Source organism: Chaetodon trifascialis, chromosome 8 (assembly GCF_039877785.1).
Source record: "Chaetodon trifascialis isolate fChaTrf1 chromosome 8, fChaTrf1.hap1, whole genome shotgun sequence".
Lineage (NCBI taxonomy): Eukaryota > Metazoa > Chordata > Actinopteri > Chaetodontiformes > Chaetodontidae > Chaetodon > Chaetodon trifascialis.
In genome coordinates, this window is record NC_092063.1 from 1465435 (window position 1) to 1491844 (window position 26410).

At 47.4% G+C, this 26410-nt stretch overlaps 1 protein-coding gene across 2 annotated transcripts in view; it reads right to left on the minus strand.

Annotated features, from left to right (window-relative positions):
• Positions 1-21133, minus strand: part of LOC139334984 (IQ motif and SEC7 domain-containing protein 1-like) — a 126078-nt gene extending 104945 nt beyond the window's left edge. Inside the window, exons 1-2 of one of the 2 annotated variants that reach the window (XM_070968312.1) lie at positions 21045-21133; positions 9997-12005 (exon numbers count right to left, since the gene is read on the minus strand). In XM_070968312.1, coding sequence (XP_070824413.1) covers positions 9997-10730 — 734 coding nt within the window. In that variant the 5' untranslated portion in view covers positions 10731-12005; positions 21045-21133. Of the gene's footprint in view, positions 1-9996; positions 12006-16942; positions 17355-21044 lie in introns of those variants that run through there. The other variant, XM_070968313.1, reaches the window with a different exon arrangement.
• Positions 21134-26410: the final 5277 nt, after the last annotated feature.

Here is a 26410-nt window from a genome sequence, read left to right on the forward strand (position 1 = left end):
TCTGTGAGTGTGACTAACAAAGGGATGTCTTTCGTTCTTCATCTTATTCCCACAACATGTGCAGCGTATGAACACATGAATACTGACTGACTCACCGGTGATGACGCCTTTTCAGCTGTTCGTTTTCTTATTTGTGTCCTGTGGTCTTATTCTGTTCTCGAGTTCATCGAGCGCTTCAACGTGATGAACATTACAGTGATGTAGTAAAGGCTGTGGCCTCCAGGGGGCGCTAACAGAGCTAATCACCCTGCATGTAAAGTCCTCTGCGCTCTCATATGAAGGTGTGAACATGCTTCACTGAGCACGTTTCCCTCAGCACGCCTCAGGTGTTCAGCTCATACCTGCAGCTCCAGCCCTCGCTCGCCGCCCGCTCGTGTAAGGTGCCAGTTAACCAGGTGTGCGTGCACCTGCCTTCCCTGACAAATGAAGCCGAGCCTCGTCCTGATTCTTGTCCCGTGTGGAATGTCAAACCTTTTAAGCACCTCGCAGGCTTCATTCATCATTAATGAGCGCAGAAGTTGAGAGGCCTTCGTCTCGTTTTACAGCGGCGCAGGTGTTTCGCTGCGGCCTTTTTCTCAGCCCGACAGCTCCTTGTAGCGGTAACTCACCAACGAATGGTAGAAATACAAAGTGGGAGTTTCAGCTTACAGTCTCTGTGTCAGACCAACAGGCCGGCATTCAGTCTACTGCAGCCCAGACGACCGCTCGAAGCGCTTTCACAACACGAGCCTGCGTTCACTCATTCACACGACGGCTCGGCCACAACGAGCGTTACCTCGCACGCGATGGCACGCGTGGACTGCAGAGGCCGGGGATCGAACCACCGAGCATCAGACAGGTGGACGACCGCTCTGCCTGCTGTCTGCATGCAGAAACGTGCCTGTGAGCTGGTTCACGTTGAAGGTGTAAACATCTGAACTCGAACAGGCTCATATTCGTGATGACGCTGAAGGACCATTAAGGACCAGCTGGAATGAGTATCGCACTTTTGCATGTCATCCGTTGGACTGACGTTTTTTTTGTTGTCTTGATCCAGAAATAAATCAGATCAGATAAGACATTTTCCTCCTCTTCCTCACAGAACAACGTTGTGCCAGACCGCTGGCAGCTCCTCTCCCAGCATGCAGTGCGACTGTCCTCTCGGGTCTTGCTGTAGTGTGGATGGATTACCAGCGATGTCATCAGACTGAGACGCACAGCAGCAGACGTTTTCTACCAATGACAGAGGCGATACCGCACTGCTGGCCTCAATACACACACACGCACACACACACATGCACACACACGCACACATGCACACACACAGCATGGCCCCGTTTCCAGAAGACTGAGAGCACTCCTTGGATGTTTTGCTCATTTCAGGATGTCTTGGACGTCTGATCCAGACCAGAGGACGGATGAAGACAGGATCCATGACGACGGTCAGTCAGAGAAGACGTGTCCCCTCATCAGTGAGACACAGAAGTCCAGCTCTGAAGACAGCCTCCTGCTTAGATGCAAAGTTCAGACTGTCGCAGCCTTCGTTGGGACTCAGAGAAGCTTCAGGAAGCAGCTTTTTATCAGCTGTTATTTCACCGACTTTTACCAAAAATCAGGCTGGCTGACAGACAGACAGACAGACAGACAGACAGACAGACAGACAGACAGACAGACAGACAGACAGACAGACAGACAGACAGTTGGAATCAGTTGGATTTTCTGTCTTTCAGCATTCACGGCCTCATAATCACGTCGTGTTTCTGTCTTTCGGGTCAGTTCTGGCGTGCAGTTGTCTCACAGGATGGAGGCTGGGTGTAAAGAGCCGAAGTTTCCGACTGTCCCTGAAATAGCACAGCGTGGACGTCTCTTCGCGTCTCTCCTGTCTGTGTCTTTTCCTTTCAGTCAGCTGTTCGGCACCGAGCTGGACAGACGCACCGTGAAATCAAACTCACGTCTTTACATCAGCCGGCTGCCAGAATATTCGGGGCGCCATCTGCGTTCTGAGAGATCTGCTGCCAGAAATCAGCCTTTACAACAGGCCCGCTGTCTGATTAACCAGCTTTCATGTGACTAAACACTCACAAACGAACACATTCACATATTTTACCCTCAGGTGAACACGGGCGGCGTTATTGTTAGCGTTGAATCCAAAATGTTCTTCCCATCAGGGGACAAAAATGTGCATTTTATGTTTTAAATATGTGAAAGTTTGATACCATCCAGGAAAGCTTCCTGTAATACCTCGATATGAAGACTGCGACTGTTTTCTACTGAACAGAAGAGGCCAAAGATCTCAAATGTCTACGAGCCACAACACCTTTGTCCAAGTAAAGCCATAACTGTGTGATTACAGAGCAACAGAGCGCTGAAATCCACTTCTCTGTTCGATGCTCCTGTTTGATCAGTGCCGCGTGCGAAATCATCCGCACGAAACAAAGAACTGAGGTTTGATAAGCATCCCTACATTTAACAACAAGCAAATAACGTGAGACAGATGTGGATAAATAAGTGAATGACGAGCGTACGGGCAGATTAAACGACGTGTTCCCTGCAGAGGCTGCACGTCATCGCAGCCTCGACGAGACAGAAACAACACACCGAAGTTCAGCTCCAACAGCACGGATGTAAAAAGTGCAGAAGAAAACACGAGTGGCTGACGGCCGCTGAGGCTCATGGGTGTTGTAGCGCTTTGAGCCGTCGATGCGAAACAAAAGGCAGGTGGAAACTTTTCCTCTGATCTCTAATCAGCTGGCTGCTACTTAGCTTCTCACATTTAACCATTTATCTATTTTCCTCAGTGTGTGTGTGTGTGTGTGTGTGTGTGTGTGTGTGTGAGAGACGCCATGACAAACCAGCTGCTGCTGCTGCACCGCAAACAGCTAGCACGTTAGCATGCTAGCACGCGGTGTAGCGTGTGGCGATGCGTTCACATTCCTGCGAGGTTTCAGTGACGTCACTCTGGATCAGAGTCTGCTGTTATGAAACCACCAGCTCCTTCCTCCACCTCCTCCTCCTCAGCCTACCGAGCTGTTGCCATGACAGCATTTATCCCTCCTCCTGGACCCCCCCCACCACAACCAGCCAGCTCCATGTCTCATTTCCATGTTGCCAAATATAACAGACAGACGGACTGACGGAGGGAGGAGACATGACACTGTGTGTGTGTGTGTGTGAGAGTGTGTGTGTGTGTGTGTGTGTGTGTGTGTGTGTGTGTGTGTGTGTGTGTGTGTGTGTGTGTGTTCGCATGTGTGTGTCTGTCTGTCTGTGTGTGTGTCTCAACATCCAGGTCAGCTGTAGAATGATTACACCATCAATCAACTAGACTGATATCATCTAACTCCTGTCACTCTCACACACACACACACACACACACACACACACACACACACACACACACACACACACACACACACACACACACACACACACACACACACACACACTAATTAGACTGTGTGAATTGCTGGGCGACTACAGTAGGCTGGAGGGGACAAGTGTAATGCAGAGATTTTGAGTTTTTGTGCCTTTAAACTGAAGCGGTTGAAGAAATGATGTCATGTGACCACAGAATCTTCCTCACTGTCCTCCTCTTCAGCTTCCTGCCTGGCAGATGATGAAGATGCTCCTCTCAGTCCCCTCTGAGCTGCCTCCATCCAGAGGTCAACAGCTGGCTTTGGGTCGCGTGTCTCTGCGGCTCTCTTGGACAGACAGACGGGATCTGGACTTGTCATGTCAGAGATGGTCTCGCACAGCTCGCCGTTGTTTTCGCCGTTTAGCGAACGAGCGACTGGACTTGGCTAGCTTGTTTGTTAGCATTAGCTTGTGCTGCCTTCACGTGCTCGTCACTGTTTTTGCAGAGGACTGAAATTCTTTCGCCCCGCCTGTTTTGTCTTCCAGCTGTGGATGTGAATGACGTATCTTAGCGCTCCTCGTTGGCGTGAAGCTCGTCTTTTCTTCTGCTCAGGTTCAGTTTGACGTTTCTTTCTAGGCGGTGAAACGTCCACGCAGCGGCTCAGTGTCTGCTGTTTTTGGACATCAGGTTACTAAAAGCGTGACAGCTGCTGTCGTCTTCTTCTGTTGAGTCTTACGGTGGCTGGAACATGTTAACAATCAGCGTTCACCTGCAGTGATGCGTTCAGGACATCGTCCACTGTGGCTGTGTTTGTACCTGTTTGTAGAAGAAAGAAACTGCGTGAAGACAGAAAGAGCAGAAATCAAGGACTGCTGACACTCCTGATCAGGTTTGGTGTCCTTTCCTTTTTCAGATGAACCAGTGGCTTCAGTACTGAGACTGTGTGAACATGTTCTGCCTTTGGGGACAATGAAAATCTATCCGTGTTTCCGTCTTTCTGTCTTTCCGTCCGTGTCGTTCTGAGCTGTCAGCTGTTTCTCAGACTGTCTGTCTTTGTCTCCAGACGTGTCTCACTAAGAAAAACACTCTTTTGAATGAACCTTGAAATAAAAGAAAGAAAATCTCTTTTACTCAATGAGGCATGTTTAAAGACCGCGACCTCCAGTCTGTGAGGCTGCTTTGAGCGAAGTGCCAACCAAACCAAACTGAACCAAACCAAACCAAACCAAACCAAACCAAACCAAACCAACCCAAACCGAACCAAACCAAACCAAACCAAACCAAACCAAACCAAACCAAACCAAACCAACCCAAACCAAACCAAACCAAACCAACCCAAACCAAACCAAACCAACCCGAACCAACCCAACCCAAACCAAACCAAACCAAACCAAACCAAACCAAACCAAACCAAACCAAACCAGAACCAAGTTCTGAAGACTAATAATAAGGTTAGCCTAGCTTAGCTTTGAGCTGTCTATGGGATTAATAAGCAGTTCTGATGGTACCAAAATGTCACGTTGAGACATTTTCAAGGATGCGTCGCAGCTTTAAACAAACTACGTGCTGTAATTTACACATTTCTAAAGTCTGTTGGCAAAGAAAGACACAGACATGAACATGAATATTCATCCGTTTCTAAATTATTTTCTGCATCAGACTGAATCCAAGATGGACCCAACAACCACCGCATTTCATGAGCGTTACCTTCGTCCGTTATGTGGCGAGTCACGCTGCTGCTGAACTACAGCCACTGACGCAGACCTCAGAGTCATGGATTAAAACAGATCACTGAGCGATCGATAAACAAGGTGATCTATGGCCCCGATCGGTTCTGAGATATTGACCCAGACATGTTTAATCCTTCAGCTGGTGGTGAGGTTCATTATCCATGAGGAAGGTGAAAGACAGAGAGAGAGGAAGAGGTGCCACAAACACTGCAAGCGCCAAGTCTCCAATGAGGTACGGACAAGGAGGCTACAGGTCCTGCTACGCCATGCTATATAGTTCATTCTAGTTACGTTTTATTTGTCATGTTGGTGTATTTATAATCAAGATTACACCCAGCAGACTAATGCTGCTGCTGTGCAGCTGGAGCGAGTGGTCTGACAACCTTACGAAAAACCATCAGAGTGATTCACGCTCAGGCGAGGAGACACTCAACGGGCAGCCTGCATCGAGCTGACGCTGCACAGAAACACTGATCAGCTCTCTGCCGTCCACAGCTCGTACAGAGACGCCTGTGAAGGCGCACAGACCTCCAAAGATAAATCCAATCCTGCAGCACGAGTGAACCTGAGGCTCGTACTCACACGGAGCAGGAAACGTGAAAAGCAGAAGCTGTAACAGGTCTGAGAGTCTGATGAGGACGAATGTTCGCAGCACCTCGTGTGAACTGACCTCATTTAAAGACGCCTGTGCTCGTCTTCATCGGGCCTGATCTGAGCTGCAGTCTGCTGCTGGAAACACGCTCAGCTCGGGACGATCGCGCTGATGAGGTGCCTTCAATCCAGTCAAGACTTTTAGCTTCTACACACACTCACACATTAACACACAGGCCGTGCTACAGATAAATAAAAGAAACGCTCTGAAAGACAGAAAACACCGAACGCAAAGTGTTTTTTCACTGTTGGAGATTTCTGTTGATGCCTGTGACACCCTGAGGCTGAGCAGCCACACTTGGCAGGACTCTGTTTTACAGGACACACACACACACACACACACACACACACACACACACACACACACACACACACACACACACACACACCTGGTGCAGCAGTCCTGCTGACCGAGCTCATTTACACTCCTGTTACTGTCGTCAACACAGAGGACGAGATGTCAGCCGCTGTTTACAAAAACAGGGTCGGGGGGGGGGGGGGGGGGAGAGAGAGAGAGAGAGCGAGCGAGAGGGAGGGGAGAGAGGAAGAGAGAGAGAGAGAGAGAGAGAGAGAGAGAGAGAGAGAGAGAGAGCGAGAGGGAGGGGAGAGAGGAGGAGAGAGAGAGAGAGAGAGAGAGAGAGAGAGAGAGAGAGAGAGAGAGAGAGAGGGGAGAGAGAGGGGAGAGAGAGACGGGGGAGGCAATCTGGAGTCCAACATTAAAGTCCTGTCAACATTGTGTTGACCTGAAAAAGACCCACAGAGCGAGACCCCACCTCCACCTGTATGAACGTGTGATGTGGATCTGGATCTCTAATCCGGATCAGGGAAAAACCCGTGAGTTCAGGTCTAAACTCACAGACCACATCCAGAGACGGTTTGTCTCACACCATGATCAGATCTCAGTGAGGTGGAAAATATCAATCAACCAACGTGACTGAATCTTATGACGACGCTGACAAAGAAGGTGTAAAGTGGATCAGTCACTTTCTGGCTGGTCTGATCAAGGTATCAGACCAGGTATTGATCCACAGGATCAGGTCAGTGCATCCAAACCATCTACTCTTCACCCTTTGACCACATTTCTTCTTCTGCAAAGGAAAGACGAGCAGAGCGCTGACATACAGACAACTTCAACCTGGTGAATGATGGCGTAGCAAAGCTAGCACTAATGCTAACAGACATCTCCACTGTTTCTGATCACTTTCTTCTCGTTAGCATAACAGCAGCCTCGCTAACTCTGCCCGTCTGTCACATGACCTTCACCCTGCGCATCACACAAGTAGAGACACACCTTTTGTTTGTGGACAAAGTCTGCAATCTCCGCCTACCTAATTTGCATATTGAGGGGGGGCTTAATATCGTTATCCAGATCCAGGTTGAGACAGAACGACTGACAGACGGAGAGAAAAGAAAAGAGATCAGAAAAGTGAATGATGCATCCTCTTTAAATCTCTTCCTCTGTGCTCCTCTCCTTCTCCATCCATCTGAATCCTACAGATCTGACTCCTCTGACTCCTCCACCCACACTGCAGAACCACATCACTCTCTGTGTTCATTACCATAACTGTTCTCCATCAGTCTTTCCCTTCTGGATCAATCGGGTGTCACAGCACAGGTGTCAAATGATGGTTACAGCACCGCCACAGTCACGTGTACTCGTCTCTGAGCTGAGGGCCACATGTATCACACTCTTGGGATAAACCACAAAGCATCTCAGAAGAATACTGTGTTTTTCCAGACATGAGTGCAACCTGAGTGCTGCAGACTGAACCTGAGCTCAGAGTGAAATGTGATATCTTAACTAGCCTGTTAACAGTTGTTGTTTGTCCGTCTGTTCAGAAACCTTCGCTGCTGCTGAACCCGTGAGCTCGCCATCTCCACGTCTTCACTCTTGAATCTTTAATAAAATCGTTTAGGATCATACTGGTGTTTTGCATTTTTTATTCCGTTTCCTACACTTCAGCTGAAATATCTGCTTCAGGCTGCTGCGTGTGCTCCTGACGCTCGCTGTTGTGTCGTGGTGAACTCACGTGCCGCCAATCACACCCGACCCCTCAAGGTGATCGTGCTTCAAGCTAACTGGCTACTAGCGACCCACGGAGACTTGTGGGGCGAATGTGACCTGAGTGCAGGAACCCTCAGGGTACTTGAGACAAACATGTGTTTCTGTTTGTTTCTAAATTTGCTCTACTTTAAAAATGGCTGCGATGACACAAAGTGTAAATCACAGTGTTGGCAAACGCAGGTGTTGGATGGAGGATGGAGACAGTTGTTTTTCATGACAATATGGCCGCTATAAATACACAAAACTAAATCTCTGTGACAGAAGTTTGAGACTCTGAGATGCTGCATGCAGTTCTGTGAAGCTTCTGTTCGGACTGCTTTGTCACGTCCTACAGTATTTACTGCTTCCTTGTGTGAGCGCCTTGTTTTTCCTCTGCTTCAGCCTGAGGTGCGGCAAGGTGCTGCAAGATAAATCTGTGTGAGGGTGTTTTGAATTTTGCTGCATCATGCCCAATACGAAATCACTCAGAAACCAGTGTAGGCAGCTCTGCGCCATGCCGCCATGCCTCCCTGCCATCATCTGCCCCAGTGCAGTGTGGGATTTATTGGATGGCGCTCAGTCACTCGAAGAGGCAGCGAGCAGCCGATTGTGCTGTGTGATTTCATGAGGAATCAGCGTTATCTTCACTGCTGTCAGACCCCATCACTGTTCTCTGCCTGTTACATCATTAGCAAGCTTGAGGTCGGCTTTTTCTCACGATATCAGCTGTACCTGAACGTCCCATGACTCAGGGCTCGGAGGATTTTCATCCCCTCAACTTCGAAGCCTCAGAATGCGTCAGATGAAGCCAGATGTGAACGTCTGAGTCACACTCTTTGCACCTCGGCTCAATCTGCTTTACTTTTTGGCTGCACGTATGAGAGCTTATAAGACAAAGCAATAGTAGTATTAAATCCGTCTCCATGAGTCATCGCTGCGTTTCCCCAGCCTTCATCTCTGCAGGTCTATCGGGAGCCTCGTTTCTCTTGCTCTCGGTGTTTGCAGTGAAAAGGAGGCGATGCTCTATGTTCCCAACAGCGGCGCAAGCTTAGCAAAGCCTTCAGCGCTCAGAGCACGGGGCCAGATTAAAACCATTTCAACTGTTTGCAGGAGTGTCGTCCTTCAAACAGGTTTTCCACAGTTGCATAGCAACAGCAATCGCCATGACCAGCACTTCCCACAGGCAGCAGTTCAGCGTCTCCAGTTACAAAGGGACGGACTGGGAGACGCATGGGACGGCTGCAACCCTGCATCCTGTGGCCTACGGCACCGCACAGCCCCGTGTACAAAGACCAATGCCGAAAGCGGCGGCGTTCTCAACACTTCCTGACAGCACAGGATGTTTTCTTTATGGTCTCAGCAAAACCGACCAATCCGATCGCTTAGCAGAAATATCTATTACATAACCCCGTTCAGTCTTTGCTCCGCCAATTATCAGTGTTAGAGATGCTCTCGTCGTTTAGTTCTTCTGTCTCTGGAGTCTCATGCACTCCTGTTCTCCCCCCATAAATAAATCCCCAACACAAGCTTCCACTCTGTAGCCCTATTAGCTGATAAAAGGATGAATATTTATCAACCCTGTACACCCAACAATCACGCTATCTTGGTACAGAATGAATGCACAGGGCTGCTCCCTCACCCCTGGAGGAAGAAACACTTCGGCAATGCTTTACAATAAATAACATTCACCAAAACAGCTTTGCCTTAGAATCTGTTGTTTGCATTTTTTGGCAAAACGACGTTTCCAGGTCAGATTTAGCATGTGGGCACATATTTCTAGGCTTGCACAAAACCTGCGTGAGAGAAGCTGCAAAGTTAGTAGCGAACAAAGTCAAAGATCAACACGAGTTTTGGCAAAACAGACGCAGGGAAGGCAGGCCTGCAGCCAGGTTGGAAATGTAGAGAAGGGATGCCATATCAACACTAACAACAGCAGAGGTTTAAAGGCACTGGTTACCCATTAGAAATTAGAAAGCTGAATCTCTAAAGAAGCATTTGAACGCACCATTGCTGTGAATCAGAGGGAGAGGTCCTTCGATACCTCATATTCAATATGGCATCTTATGTCAGATTTACAACTTTATCCCAATTTTTTAATAGAAATTCTGAAGTAGAAACTCAGAATTCTGGTTTAAATGGTAGACTTGGTCATTTCTATCCACTGCTGAGATCAGGCTTGCCATCCTCTCGTGCAAACCTTTGCTTTGGTTGTAGTAAGTATACCTTAAACTCTAACTTACGATTTGTGGTGGTGGAGGGTGTGGGCGTGGTGGTTGTTGGAGGCATTGGCTCTGTGCAGGCGCTCAAGCCTCTCCTTCTCTTTCTCCACGAAGTTGGTGTTGGTGCCAGTGCTGGTGGAGGGCGCTCGAGTCAGCCGGGTGTGGGCCCGTGGCTGATCCCTGGGTGGGATTGGAGGAGGAGGAGGTGGAGCAGGGGCTGAGGAGGAGATCGGAGCAGGGATTTGCGTTGGGATCGAGATGGAGGTCGGGGCTGAAGCCGGAGCAGGAGCAGGAACCGGGATCGCAGTCATATTGGTGCTATTGGTGCTGTTATAGCAGTGGTGGGTGGAGGAGTGGTGGTGGTGCTGATGATGCTGGTGGTGGCTATGGTGGAGGGGAATAGAGGAGGGAGGCTGGGGAGGAGCTTGGTATTGACTGTTGTGGTGGTGGTGATTCTTGGTAGAAATGGATGTCGATGTGGTCTGAGCCGGTGGAGGCGGTGGAGGAGGAGGTGGGAGAGGCGGCTCGGGAGGAGGAGCAGATGAAGGAGGAGCAACCGGTTGCCGGTCCAAACGCAGGTCCTTGTTCTCCTGGCTGAGACGGTCTAGCTGGACCTCCAGCTCCTCGATTCGGCGTCGCTGCGTTTCTAGAAGCTTTTGCTGGCTCTCGATGATGTTGTTGAGTTCGAGAAGGTACTCCACGGCTCGGTTAGGGCTTTCTGGGCTGCCCTGGCCCGGGCCTTGATTAGCATCCATGACAAACTCGTCTCAAGGTTAGCACACAGGCTAATGGCTAGGAAACCTCAGGATGAACAACAGGTGGGAAAATGCCCAGGGTTCACTAGCAGTAAATTCCTCAGGAGCCTAAATGCTGCTGGCTGTTCCAGTTGGACAGATCCAGGTTGAACACAGCCAGATGAGGCTGAACGTGAACTTCTGCACTAGATGATTGCTGCTAAATCACAGCTACAGCTGGTGCGTGTTTGGCAAATGAGCAGCAGGCCAAAGGCTAAAACTAGTACGACTGACTATTACTAAACAGAAGTCTAACACAACTAATCTGAAACTAGCCAGTCTAGCCTAACAACCTACAATCTAGTGTCTAAATAACTACAAAACTACACCCTAAGGCCTAAAGCCTACACTCTGAAAACTAAAACACCCTTCACCCTCCCCCCCACCAGAGGTAAGTGGGGGGGAGAGGACTTTTTCTTCTTCGAGTTCTGATTCGTAGATCAAGATGGACCTTGTCCCCGCTGGCTCCAATCAGGGAGGTATGTGGAGTGGTGGACCATCCCCTGGTTCAGTCAGGTGTTTCCGCTGGGGTTCAGACCCATGGCGGCCAAAAACAGAACAAATACAGAGAAACAGATTGTCTCGTTCCCCACAAAAAACTGATTTTCTGTTGTCAGTGAGTCAGCTGTATCCACTCCTTGGACTCCATGCAGATGATCAGATCGCTGGTTTCTCAGAAGCAGGCGTGGAGACCACAGCTGACAGAGACTTGGTTTGTCCCTCTGTGTTTAGGATATTGCACATTATCATTGTTGAGCGGCAGCAGACTGTCCAGGAAACCACTTCAAGTGCGGCAGCAGAAACGCAGACCCTGCAGGAACTCCCACAGAAGTTGCCTAACCACCTCCTTCCCTGTTGAGCCTCATAATAAAATCCCGGGTGGTAATTCTCCAACTTTGAGAGTTTTATGGGCAACAAAAGAGACGAGCACTGAGTTCAGACCCCCTCCGTCAGCAGAACAGTCTGGATCCAAACCTTGAGAAATCAACACAACGCAAAGCTCCACGAAAAGAAAATGCAACGTCGGTTGAAGATCATCTTCTGAGAGAGGACAGGTTGACCTCTTCCTGGTCCATGGGTTCACCTGCAGGATTCAGCCTGTCAACCTGCAGCCGGCCTGTCAGAGGGAGTGATGCGCAAAGGTTAAATGTCATGTCAGATGTTTGTCTTCCTCCTGGACGCAGTGAGGCATCTGGGATTCATTCTCATCCTGGTGGACGGCATATTCAGATCCTTCTTCACGTCATCCATCGGCACATGAAAAAGAAGAGCAGAAAGAAAGGGAGGATGAGAAGAGTGTAGGTAAAACAGCAGAAGAAGAGTCAACAAGAACGTCGTTCTGTGAGAATCACCTCTTTCCTGTCCCCTTTCATCTGTCTGTCCCTCTTTTTTTACGTCTTTTACGTTCACTTGTTTTGAATTTGATTCTCTATCTTTCTATCTTCACCTCCTGTTCCTTTCATTTTCTATTTCTGCTGCCTCTCCATACCTTCATCCTTCCTCTGCCCTCTTCCTTCAGTCTTTCGCCCTCCATCCATGTAGCTTTCTGTTTTCATATAGCCGTAACTTTCTCATCTCCATCCCTTTCACTTCTCTGTCTTTCTCTGCGGTTGCTAGGAGTGCGAGGTCTCTCAGCCCATAAATACCAATGACATGCTCTGTCTAACCCATCAGAGACAAGAAAAATCATCACACACCATCAGCCTGTCCTCCCACACTCTATCACTATTCCCCCTCTGTCTTAGTCCACCTCTGTTGGTCTTCCTCACTTTCTTTCTTTCTTTCTTTCTTTCTTTCTTTCTTTCTTTCTTTCTTTCTTTCTTTCCATTTTCTCTTTTTGTCACTCAGTTTCAGATCTTCTGCCTATCTCTACCCATTCAATCCTCTGCTGCTCTGTGTGCATCACTGTATCAGTGGAGCGCCTGAAGACAATTCATTTCAAAAAGACAAAAACGGCCTCAGTAATAGTGGATCCATGCTTTGTGTGACTGCGTGCTGCAGCGCTTCAATTCTCAGCGAAGCTTCTGGTGTGAAGCTGTGAATTCAGCCTATGTGGTCTGAAAGTCTTTGCTGTATTTTCTCCACATTTGTCCAAATCAAATCCTGGAGTCTGCTGTTGGTATCACTTCTTGCTCTTGGTAGCCACATCCAGGCTGCAGCTAGCCGTTCTCAAAGCTAACGTTACACAATATTGAACACTATGGGGTTCGTGTCAAAGAAACATCCTGCGTGATGTCCCAGATTAAGACCTGTCAAGGCTACAATTGGATTTCTCTACATTTCTATACCAGTGATTGTCCAATCACAGCTTAGCAACTGCAGCCAGGCACAGCAGGTCTGTGGAGCTTTGAATTTCTACACGTTAAAGTGTAAAATCTAATGAGCTAATGAGAAACAGAGATGAGAGCTGAGAGATTCAACTGCAGGTCCATTAGTGCTGCAGTGAATCTGTGCGTTTCGCCAACCTCAGTGTCACAACTCAAAGTCACTTGCAGCAAAACACTAATTTTCACTGACATTCAGAGCGATGCACTGTGCTGCACTGTAGAGCTCAGCTGTGATAAAGGAGGACACCAGTGGGCTGAAGTGGACGAAACACAGCAGAGGATAGCGCAGAAAGACCTGCTGTACGACCCACTAAAATATGGCCGGATGAGCCCTGGTACTGATCCTTAGTGGGCTCAGGCATTGCTTATTTACAGTCGCACTCTGGTATTACGCCTCCGGAGAAGAGTTAGCATATCACTCAACCTACTACATAATCCTGTGAGGTGTGTTCCAAGAACTCTGGGTAATGTAGTCCCTCACACTTATCGCCAGTTACCACTTTGAGCCACTAATGTGCAAAGTTGCTGCTTTAGAAAAAGTTTCATACATGGATGTACCATCACAGTGAACACACACACACACACACACACACACACACACACACACACACACACACACACACACACACACACACACACACACACACACACACACACACACACACACACACACACACAGGAAATGGCGAGCCCTCTGGTCTCTATTGCAAAGCAGCCAAACAGTTTCAGCTTTTATATCTCTTCCCATTAAGCCCATTCAATTATTCATGACTCACTAACTGACCACCATCCCTCTCCCTCGCTCCCTCTCTCCCTTTGTCTCTGTCAGGGTCTCTCTACCTTTCTCTCTGCACGTGCAGGCTCTCTGCAGATCGTTGGTTCATGCCTGATCGCCTGTTCCAAACGCAGTGTGTACAAAGTCGAGCAGAAACAGAGGCGACCACGGCGGTGTGTGTGTGTGTGTGTGTGTGTGTGTGTGTGTGTGTGTGTGTGTGTGTGTGTGTGTGTGTGTGTGTGTGTGTGTGTGTGCGTGTGTGTTTAGTAATTGAGCTTTCATTCCTTCTGTGTGTGGACGCTCCGCTGTCCAGCCGTCAGTCAGGACTTGATCTGAAGCGAATGTTCATGGCTAACACCAACCATCTTTATACTCATAGGAACCAAACTACTACGGAATACTACGGAAAGCAAGAGAGGACACAGGTAAATCTGATCATTTCTTAATACAACGTACAACGTTTCACGGTTACATCGCGAGCAAGGGACAGTAACTCATTTTGTACACTTCTGATCGAGCCAGTTTGCCAAAATGTGCACGAATGTAGGCTGAAGGACTTCCTGTCGACGTCCTCCTGCATTAGTCTCAGTTTGTCTGGGGTGAACTTTGCCTGGTGTGGACGTTAAAACTGGAGATGATATGTAACCGGGAGCTTTGGGGTGACATTGTGGATGACGGAGGGTTGTATATGTGGCTTTAGGTAGTAACTGCTCCACTTTCTCCACCAGCTCCTCTCTAACTGTGTCAGCTGGCTGCTGGGCACATCGTCTGCAGCCGCTTCTCAGAGCTCGTTTGATGAAAACAGCTGCCTGCCTTTTAATGTGGTTGAGCTTGATTACGACACGATACAGCCTGCGAGCAGCTGGAGAAGCCAAACCACGACACAGAGAGGATAAAAGGCCGTGCACAGCTGCAGCAGGTCAGTTTTTTTTACTATCGATTAATCTATTATTTGCTTGGTTAATCAATTAGCTCACCCAGCACACATCGCACCCTCATCCATAACCTTTGGGCCTCATGCAGCATGTCGGACTCTTATCCTGAACCTCTCTTATTCTTCTGTGACGTTTCTTCATGCTGCTCTGTAGCGCCCCATGTGGTCAAAACATTTACAGTGTACCTTTAATCATCTGTAAATGTTAGAAAACACAGAAAATGTTCCCATCGTACTTCTTAATTCCTTCTTTTTTCTGACCAAAAGTCACTAATTTTACTAAACGCGCATTCAAAAAATTTAAACCAATCAATCAACTTTCCTTCTTCCATTTTTAAGTTACTTAATAAGACAATTATCAAAATAGCTTTAAAAATGAATTTTCTATCTATTAACAAGACCCTGATGAGTTTTCAGAGGCATCTGGTGGGACAGATGACTTCCCTCAGAGGGGACAGTCTCCATCAGAGGACGGAGTCTGCACACTGCGAGATGAACAGGTGAACCACCGACCAATCCAAACTCTCAGGTGTGAAAAAGCTCATGAGTGAACTTAAAGCGGTTATGATGGACGTTTCTATAATAACAACGCATTAAAGGACAATGTGAAGCTGGACCCCTCAGATTTACACTGAGTTCACCTCGAACTTTACTGTTTTGCTTCACTCCCACAGCTCTCATGGCGTCGTGGCGAGGATCCGTCCTCAGAGAAGACGCCGCTGTACAACACCTGCTCAGCAGTGGACAGCAGACAGACACAGTTAGAGACAGATGTCCCCTCAGGAGATGGTGGAGACCAAAACCAGAGCCAAAAGAGAGGGAGTATCTGCTGGATGTGGAAATGAGCGACGCGTTTCTGCTGCCTTCAAATGGCCAAATATTCTTCTCAAAGGCACCACCGTATTTTCCGCACTGAAAAATGAACTGAATGCCGAGTCTGACGACGGCCTCGCCGAAGGGGAGACGGCGCTTCATCTTCCTCTGGGGTTGATGGAGCCGTTCAGAAGGTTCAGTGGATTCAGTGATGTGGAATGAGATCGGGAGCTCGGTGAACTTGCTTACCGCTAACTTGCTTGTTGGCCTCGCTGGCTTGTTCTGTTGATTTAGCCTTTCCAGCCTCTAGGTGTGTTCTTATGCTACTGTGCAGCTGAATAACCGTTAACATAGTGGACGCCTGTTCAGCCTGTTGCTCTGTGTGCTTTGTGTAGTTGAATAACTTGTCTTTTCAGATTAAATGTCTGTTCTGGGTCTTGGATTTTGTGAAATAAATTTCTAAATAAATGCGACTTAAATATGTTTTTTTCGTCTTCGTGATGCATTTTTTGACTGATGCGACGTATAGTCCTGAAAACACAGTAAACACCATGATAACAGGTGGGAAAACATGTTGTTTTTGTTGTAATCTGACTGATTTAACCCTTTAACGTGTGCTAGTTTCACGGGGAAATGAATCGTTTACTGTACGACATAAGTACATTTCTGGGTTTTAAATTTGAATCCTCTCAATCGTGTCGTCCGTAAAGGGCATTTCTCACAATTAATCAGAAAATAACTGGCAGGTTAATCGATAATGAAAATGACTGAACTGGAGCCCTGGTGCTTTCAGCTCCGGTTGTTAGGAAACATGGAGTGAAGCCTGTGAGCCAGTTCAGTTTGTACTTTCTGCACACACGCAGGATTTATCCGAGCGTAGGCGGTTTACGCTGTTTTCATAGTCTGACTTCTATTATTTCAGCTTCATTTAACAGTCGCAGGACTGTTTTAATTGGCCAATTTTGCAGTCATGTTATCTGCCATCCACACACACACTCACACACACAGTTCATACAGCCCACACATACTCCACACACAGCCTACTTCCACAGCACGTACACACACACACACACACACATACACGAAACACATCGCGCACAAACATATGCATGCATCACACACTAAATAATTCACATGGGCTGCACACGCACATACAGTCACGTAACAGTCCTTATGGCCTTTACAGCCACAGCCACACACGCATGACACAGACACGAGCACGCACACACACGCGCGCGCACACACATGCACAGACACACACACACAGACGATGCAGCATCCGGAAAAAAGCGACAGGGATAAAAAGCAGGCAGCAGTGTCTCACAGGTTTCAGCGGCTCCTGCAGAGGTGATGGAGGGATGAAGGTGGGGGAGGAGGAAGAGGAGGAGGAGGGAGGATTATTGATCCCTGCTCATCCCTCTATCTCCTCCTCCGCTGCTGCTGTCACCATCATCTCCCTCCGAAAAAAAAAAAAACCACACACCGCCGCCGCTGCTCCGCCGTTCTCCCTCTTCTCCCTGTTTGTGATCAGATTGTGATCAATCCTTCCTCCCTCGTCTCCTCCTTCACGTACTCCTCCACTCGCTTCACTGCTGCAGGCCCGGCTCCTCTCCTCTTCCTCCTCCTTCCTTCCTCTTCTTCCTCTTTTTCTTCTTGTTGCCGAGTCAATCTCTTTCTAATTATCATTCCTCTGCGTCTGACAGCCGAGCGATCCGCCGCTGCAGCGCCGGCGTCACCCCCCCCGTATGTACGGCGCTTTGCTTATTATCACTGCTAAAACATTAGTTTTTTCTCCTCCGCTGTTCTGCCGTAGAAAGAGGAGGAGGAAGGAGGGGAGGACGTGTCGAGTCCAGACAGGCTGACTGGATGGATGGACGGATGGATGGAGGGATGGAGGAGGTGGAAGCAGAACAGTGGTGAAGGAAGAGGGAGGAAAAGTGTGTGTGTGTCGGCAGCAGAGTGGAAAAACGCGCACCGTCACGCGGCGACAAACGCAGAAATCGCCTCGCCGCTGGTTTAGCGCGCAGCCAGGAACATCACACATTCATGGCAGAGGATGTGAGCGGCTGCATGCGGAGCTGCAGCTTCTGCACATTTCAGGAATATTAAAGAGAAATCCTCACATCACAAGACACGAGGCTGCTGCCACAGAGGCAGGACGCACTGCACTAAACCCACGGATCACATCAAACAAATACCACAGAAGAAGAAGACAAATCAGAGGCTAAGACCGCAGTCTGCAGGTAGAAAAACTGTAGCAACATGACAGGACACTATGAGACTTGGACGTCCAGCCTGACTCGTGTCAAACTGCATACACAAAGTATGTCCAGGTCTATAATAAGAAGGGATGGGGGGGGGTGAAAAAATGTGAAATGTGAGTGCGCCTGAATCTTCGATCCTTCATCAGACTGAGGTTCGTCTTGTCCGCGGTGCTGAAGGAGCTCACGCATTCTTCTCCCATCCCGCCTTCTGTCAGCGTCGCCTTGGATCTGTAATGTTCTCTATCCTATCTACTGTCATTTTGGTCTGTATTTCAGCCTTCATCCTCCACAGAGCAGAGTCGCCTTTGTGGTCAAAGTCACGGCAGAGCGGGAGGATCGTAGAGACACTGCTGCTGTAGTATTCCTGAAGTATTCCTGTAGTATTCCTATGATCATTCAGTAGCATCTGTGCTGCTGAAAATACACAGAACAAATATTTTACAGACATGAGTACTGCATAGTTTCTACTGTAGGGTTCGGATTAATTTGTTTTAGGGCCACCTCTCTATTAAAAATGAACAAATCACTGACTGTCTGTCGTTAATCAGGTAACTTTACTGGGACTAATTCTTTTCTTAATTGTTTGAAAGATTTCTCGACTGACCAGTTAACTGTTAACACCTTCGCCAGCCGTCTTCAGCCTCAGGCGATGTCTTCAAACGTCACGTTTTGTCCGATCAACAGACCAAAATCAAAATTCGCTGTGAAACGTGACGAAAACAAGCAGAAAATCCTCACACGAGAGACGCTGCAGCTGACTGAGGTTTGATATTTTTGCTTTAACTAATCGTTGCAGATCTGCCGAACCACATGATGTACAGCTCTATAAAGTCATGTAGAAAGGACAGTTTCAATATTAAATAAACACTGTAGCTGAACTGCATTACGGGAATGTCATGGGATCATCTATTTGTATATATTATTACAGCAAACTCCAGACACAAACTATGAACATCCAGCTCTACAATCATCACATCTGAAACATGACTGAATAACCTGCCAGCAGATTTGACCCTGCTGTGGTAATTTAATCAAACACCAGCGAACTGAGGAATAAATACGTGAGTAACCTGATGCAACTGAGCTCAGCCAGACGGCAGAGACGCTGGAGGACTGAAGGAGCGTTTCTTATTCTGTGCTGTCCTTTACTGCAGGAACACGATGGACTGACCAGACAGTCCGCTCGCAGGTTATATTAGCGCTGGTCAGCTAGCAAGCTACAGCACTGTTCAACACTGCTCGACCAGTTGCACTTCGCAGCAACGTTTCGATGAACGCGAGCGTACCACAGACGTGTCGGTACGGTGCGTTACCAACTGTAACACTGCATTACAGAAATGCCAGAAACTGTGTCACTGCATGGTTTAACCACCAGAGGGCACCGACAAGCTGATTTTTACACATTAAAATGCAAATTTAAACTGCAGTTTAATTAATAATGAGAGCATCGTTAGTTGCAGACCTGGTAGAGACAGCATCGAAAAACCTTCATCACATGTCCGAGAGGTTTTCAATGGATTAACCACACATTTAAAAGTCATGTACGGGCTTTATCTGGGTCTATGGACTCACTTCTGAATGGATATCATAAAAAAATTCAAGGCTGAAGTCAAAGTAGCTGAATGTATGAAGTGATGAAGGTCCAAACATTTGCCCAAACTGTGGTTGTTGAATGTGAAATAATATTAGAGCTACTCTCTGTAATGTAATAAGACCAGTTCAGCCATCACGCCTAAAGTAACGTTACGAGATGTTAGAGGGACACTGTGGGACCTAAAACCTGTAAAGTCTCATCTCAGAGCTTCATTAACAGAGGACATTCAGACAGGAGGAGGACGAACGAACGAACGCTGCTCTGGAACAGATATTAAAGCACTGATGTTCTCATCGTGGAGATAAAAGTGGAGCTACGTCCACTGAGGCCGAGTGTCATAATGAAGTCTGTTACAGTGAGAGCTCGAAACTCATGCACAGACCATTATTAAACCTTAAAATAACGTCTCTGTGTATCGCACAGGCAGCAGTGGAACCAATAAATCTGGTTTCCAATACAAGAGACGGGACTGAAGCTGCAGTCTGAAGCTCAAAGACGCCTGACGCTCGTGCAAACTGGAGCTTCTCGATGCTCCAGCAAAGCTGTGAGAGGTCCTCGTCAAATTTAGTTGATTCTGTCCTCCAGTTCTTCTCATGGCAGTGTTAAACTCAGAGGAACCATTTCAGTAAAAGTGCTCTCCGCTCAGGAATGCCCTCGCACTGGAAAACCAGATCGATGAGACTGAAAGGACAGCAAGCCACGGAGGGTTTCACCATGACGCTGACAAGAAGCTGTACAACTAGTGTGGATCAAACTTCAAACAATATTACAGCATATTATCGACATATTCAACATTCAAGTCCTCTGAGGCTTCAGTGTGTGTCTCATGAAGACGTGTTTGTCCTCCTGCACAGCTAATCATGAAGTAAAGGTACAGACTCAACACAGAAGACGGCAGTTATGAAATTAAACAGCAGGAACACTGAAGTGAAACTTTGGGATGTAGAGATGATCAGAGGACATCATGAAGACTGCGATGCAGTGGACAAAGGACATAGTCAGTTCTGTTTGGACATGGACACATCCAGCAGGCTTCACCTCCGCATGCAGAGAGCAGGCTGAGTGAATGAAGTCACACATCACAGCGGATCAAACGCTGAGCTCCGTGAGGAGACCCTGAACACACCACGGAGCGAGAAGAGCACGAGGAGGCTGCGTCAGGCCCGTCCAAGCACGCGACAGCAAGCACACCAATACCATCAATACACCGTGAATGATCAATAATCCCGCGGCCGATTCTCACAGATGGAGTGTTTTTTTGGTGTTGCTCTCGTTCTGTCCGCGGTGCTCCGGCGCGATGTGACCGGAAGCCCGTCAGCGCTAATTAACGAGGCGAGCACGAGCGCTCACATCAAACGAGTTCGGCGGAAAAAGGTTCGGATAAAATGATCAGGGCTGAAGTTGATCTGTCCTGCTGTCATGTCTGCGGACATCCGTCCAGAGAAGACACACACACGCACGCACACGGACACGCGCGGTGTGAGCGTCCATCACAGCCGTTAAACACGCACAGCGCGTGTCACGCACACACAGGACGCTGTTTAAATAAAGGTGTGATAAGGACTCACCTGTGGTCCCGGTTCGTCCTCTGCAGCAGAATCACAGTAATCCTCATCACCCAGTCTGTCATCAGGAGGCTGCTGGGAGCTGTGGCCGCAGACGGCTCCAAAGATCCTCTAATCACAACACGACCGATCACTCTGTCAGCGATTATTTCCCCTGAGCCGAACTTAACTGCTGTCCGAGCTAACAGGCTAACAGCTAACAAAACACACTTTACACAATTACTACAACAACTTGGGAAATTTTCAGTTTCCAAGAATCCGATGATGAGAATATAATTATATAAAATACCTCTTTGTATTGAACACAGAGAAATCACTGTAACCTGATAGCTTAATGTGGCCTGTTGAGCTAGCAGTTTAGCTAGCAGTTTCGATAGCTAAACAACATCAAAGGTGAGTTTAAAACTGCAATTTGAGAGAGAGAAAAAATAATTCATCAGTTTTCTCCAACTTTTCAAGCCTTTTCAGAAGCATGGCAGCCCTCAGCCAAAGCAGTCTGCGCCTGTAAATTATAAACAATAAAAATAATGCCATGGCCAACGAGAGCAGAGCTGAAAGCATGATGTCACTTCCTGTCTACCCTCTCTCAAAACATTAACGTTGATTGATTTTCAAAATAGTACCATCAATATCATAGAAAGTGAGCCACACCGGGCAGGATTTTGTTCTTAGCATAATTAAAAACGTTGGGAATGATAATCGGGACCTAAAGTGTGAAACACATGGTAAATAAAGCTGCTTCTGAATGTGTTGGACAGATTATATCATTCCTAATGTTTCATCATTTAAACACTAAAAGCAGAGCTGTCAGAAGAAGCTGAAAAAAGCAGAGGAGTGAGACCTCTTGCTTTTCACTACTCTCTGATAGCTCATCAGCATCCTGCATGCACTTCTGTTGCTGCACCTGCAGCATGCCTCCGCCTCCTCCTCCGCCTCCTCCTGCTCCTTTTCCCCTCCCACGCCTCCTCTTCTTTCTCTGTCGCTGCTCCTTCTCCTCTTCCTCTGCCCAGTCTCTGTTTTCCTCTTTCTCCTCCTCCCCTGCTTATGCTTTCCCTCCATCTTCCTCCCCTCATTTTTCTCCACCTGCTGTCCCTCTTCCCACCTATTTCATCCCTCTCTTCTTCCTTCCCTCCCTCCTCCTCAGCTTCTCCTTCACCTCCCTCGGGTCTTCATCCTCCTTCACCTGCTGTTGCTGCTCCTCCTGCTCCTGTCTTGTCCTCAATCTTTGACGTCTCTTTTTTCTTTACCTCCACCTTATTTCCCCTCCTTCACTTCCTCTTCCCGCTTTTTTTTTTTTTAATATCATCTTGCTCCCATTTCTATGAACTCTGGTTACCTGCAACTGGTACAAGTAGAGAACACAGGAGGAGAGGAAGAGAGGAGACGATAGGAGGAGAAGGAGGACAATGCAGGAGCAGAAAGGAGACGAGGGGAGGAGACAGGAAGAGGAAACTAGAGATGCATGCAGATGAAGAGGAGGAGAGGAAGGAGGGAGAGTCAGAAGGAGGCTGGCTGCTCTAGTTTCCTCTCTGACGTCGAGCTCGATGCATAAAGATGACGTCAGGAGTCCAGAGTCCCACTGACGGAAGAGGAGGACAGAGCGAATCCACAGAGCATCCCTGAGCGACCGGACACACCTGTGCAGACGTGCCTCAGGTGATGTGATCAGCTCTCTGGGTGTCAGAAGGAGAAGGATACTGCAGAATTTAGACTCATCTAAAGTAACAGCAGCACGCACCCGAGAGGAAACTACAAAAATGGTGGACACGGTGAGACGCCAAGCAGACGAGGCTTGACCCAAAACGAGGGTGAGTCTGTGGTTTGTTTTCGTGTGCTGGCGAGCACTGAAGAAGAGGATGAGGATGAAGAGTGAGGTGGAGATAACCTGTTTCCTGTTGGACAGGTAGATCCTGGCAGTTAGCTTAGCTTAGCCTAGCTTACTGAAGTATTGGCTTTTCCATTATAACGCATGTAACCTTCCTACTTTAGCAGTTTTAGTAGAAGCTGGCGAGATGGTCGGCCTGTTTGGTCACAGCAGAGCTCAGCGATGACCTCCAAAGTCCGTTCAGGAACCAATGAACTCTAACGCACAGCCATCGCAGCATGATGCGGGTTCACTGACGTCGAGACGTTTCCAGCCTGAGAGCTTCAGAGACTCTGAGCAGCTCAGCATCCTCACGGTTTGTCCTCTGCATGAACTAAAAGTTAGCGTGTGTGTTCACGCACACGCCGGACGTATAAACATGAGCGTGATGTGAGCATGAGCAGCTCCTCCTGCAAACAACTGTCCTCTGATTCACCATGACACTTAGATCATCTGTAGTTTAACATCAGAAAGGTCAAAGCCAGCAGGAGACTCTGAGCGCCTCCTGCTGGCTGTGGCAGGTAGTGGCGGCCTCCCTCGACTCGCCGTCCAACGCCGGGGTCACATTTCTGTGGTTTACTGTCATGACGGCTCAGCAGCCGTGAATCCGTCCTCTGTCTTTCATTCTCTTTGTGTAGTTATCTCTGAGGTTATGATTTAACTCATTCAGTCAAACAAACTGAATAAAGTCTTTACTAATAAACTAATAAAGAAATAAACTCTTTACTAATAACGGCTTTAACAGTCATTTATGAAAACGTGTGTTCAAAAACAAATTGTCTGTTTTATCATTCTTTAAAAACGGCTCCTTAATATGCTTAAAATACAAATATTGGGGCAAAAAGCTACATGATTACTCATTTTTATTTCTAAATGTTTCATGTTTGTTTCACTTTCTAAGCAGTGACAGACTGTGACGCCGTTCAACCTGTAAAACATACAGTAACTCAGTCTTAATGTTTGCTACAGGAGTGCCACTAGGTGGCAGCATGAGGCCATATCGAGTACAGAAAGAGAAGAGAAGAGAAGAGAAGAGAAGAGAAGAGAAGAGAAGAGAAGAGAAGAGAAGAGAAGACTCTAAAAACATCAGAACATCAGCGTAAATATAATAATATTATATTCCCAGTCAGTGCAGCAGGCCGCTTGTCACCAACAAACAGAACATAACTGCAGATAAAACCACAACTTTTTACGTTGTATTCTGGTTTTACAGGTAAATGTTTGTCATTTTGTGAGAGCAGACATTAAATATTATTGCTTGCAGCTTTAGCAGGTAGCTTGCGTCGTGTGGTGACGCTCTGAACGCTGTTTCAGAAGGTGTTCTCTCGTTTAACGGCCTGAACATCAGCTCAGATTACCACCAGCTCACAGGAGCTTCAGCAGTATTAAAATATCATCGCCAGAAACACGGAGCTGCTCTGCAGCCTCCTCTGCATGTTCAGCAGCAGAGTTCAGGGAAGGATAATTAGCCGGAGTGATTAGTGGGAGGACGGGGTGTGTGTGTGTGTGTGTGTGTGTGTGTGTGTGTGATGAAATAACTCATGTATATATATATATATACGTGTGTCGTGTGTGTAGGTGTGTATTGTTTGTGTCTTGCACTGTGAGTGTGTTGTGCATCACGGTGTGATTACTGCTCCTGTTAACTGAAGAGTGTGGAGATGAAGAATCTGCACAGGACGCTCGTGTGTGTGTGTGTGTGTGTGTGTGTGTGTGTGTGTGTGTGTGTGTGTGTGTGTGTGTGTGTGTGTGTGTGTGTGTGTGTGTGTGTGTGTGTGTGTGTGTGTGTGTGTGTGTGTGTTCAGACAGTGAAGCCGTTTAAAACACTGCTGCCACCGTCACCAGTTCCTCAATCTGTCCTCAATTTAGGACGTTCTACTACGTTTGTGTGTCAGACATTTTCAAAGTGAAACAAAGCTGTTTGAATCAGAGAGCAGCTGTTCAAGCTTTAAGTTTAAAGGAAAGTATTTTATACTCTGTTACAGGCGTACTTCTACTCTTCGAAAGAAATGTAGTACTTTAAGTATTTGAAAGCCTCAGGTTACTCTACAGACAGTGGACAGAGCCAGGCTAACTGTGTCCCCTTGTTTTCAGTTGTTATGCTAAGCTAAGCTAATTGTCCGCTGGCTGAACCTGAGCTCTAAAAATAGCATCTTGCTCAAAGTCAGCATCAACAGGTCACAGAAACAGCTGCAGATTTGATAACTTATGAACAATAATTCAGTTAAGTCTTCTTCTTTTTTTTTTTTTTACAGCCTATGATTTCAGACTTAAGGAGTATTTTAGTGTGACAAACCTCACACACTCACATCTCCACCATCATCCAGTAAATCTACTTAAAAACACTCCACAAGTGTGTTTCAGAGGGTTCAGCAGGACGAGATCAAACGACACACGTTGCTTCAGCTGCTGTGATCTTCCTCCCGTGTGCACCTATACATGTGAACATGCCCCCGAGTGTGTGTGTGTGTGTGTGTGTGTGTGTGTGTGTGTGTGTGTGTGTGTGTGTGTGTGTGGAGGCCGAGCCGTCCTCCGCTGCCCTCCACGCTCTCGCAGGCAGCAGTGTTGGTTCATCCCTTCTGTGCTGTTTGCTAACGCAGATCCACCTCTGATCCCTGGCGGTGTGTGTGGGCTGCAGAGCTGCGAGCTGTGTGGGAGAGCTGACAGCGTGATCACACTCGCCATCCAGGGCTATACGTGCAGCACATAAGCAGACGCTTTGCATGATCTTCGTCAGATTCTCGGTACATGAGCTCGTCCTGCTCGAGCCTTTATGTGACATCTGTGTGACGCTGAGTGTTATTTTAGGATTCGACTGAAAAACCTTTTCTAAAAATGTATTTGAGCAACTTTTTGTCTTAACTTTATGAAACACGCTCAAAGATGAGCAGCCCAGTGTGTGAGGTATGGAAACCATCAACTGTGTGGAGACATGAAAAGCTGCTGGAATCAGTAAAAATAATGTTTTGTTCCACCGCTGGTACAGAATCTTAAGGAGAGACCAGCAGCAAAGCAAGAGAGAAGAGGAAGACGAACCAAACGAAGAAGTGAGGAAGGTCGAAAGAAGAAGGAGGCAGGAGGAGGAAATAAGAAAGGAAGGAGAACTCAGAGGACAGGTGTGAGGAGGACAGTAAGAAAGCGTTTCTCTGCCTCTCAGCCAATCAGCAGCGCCCTCTGCTGCCTCCACACCTCCTCATAAACACACACCTCAGTGTGTGCGTTCATCTCCTCAGCAGCACACACAGGCTCTGCTGCCCTCTAGTGGAGAAAATGTAAAACTGCATGTTGAAAAGAGTTTGGTTTTCATGTTGTTTTCCAAGATAAATATAACTAAGAATATAATATATTAAGAATAATGGTCTTTATATTCTGGACAAACACCTTCGCTGACCTCCATCTGATATTAAAAATACGATGTGATTGTGAATTTAAATAACCATAAGTTATTTTACACATCAGACACAAAATGTATTCAACAAATAAATTCTGATATATTATTACAGGT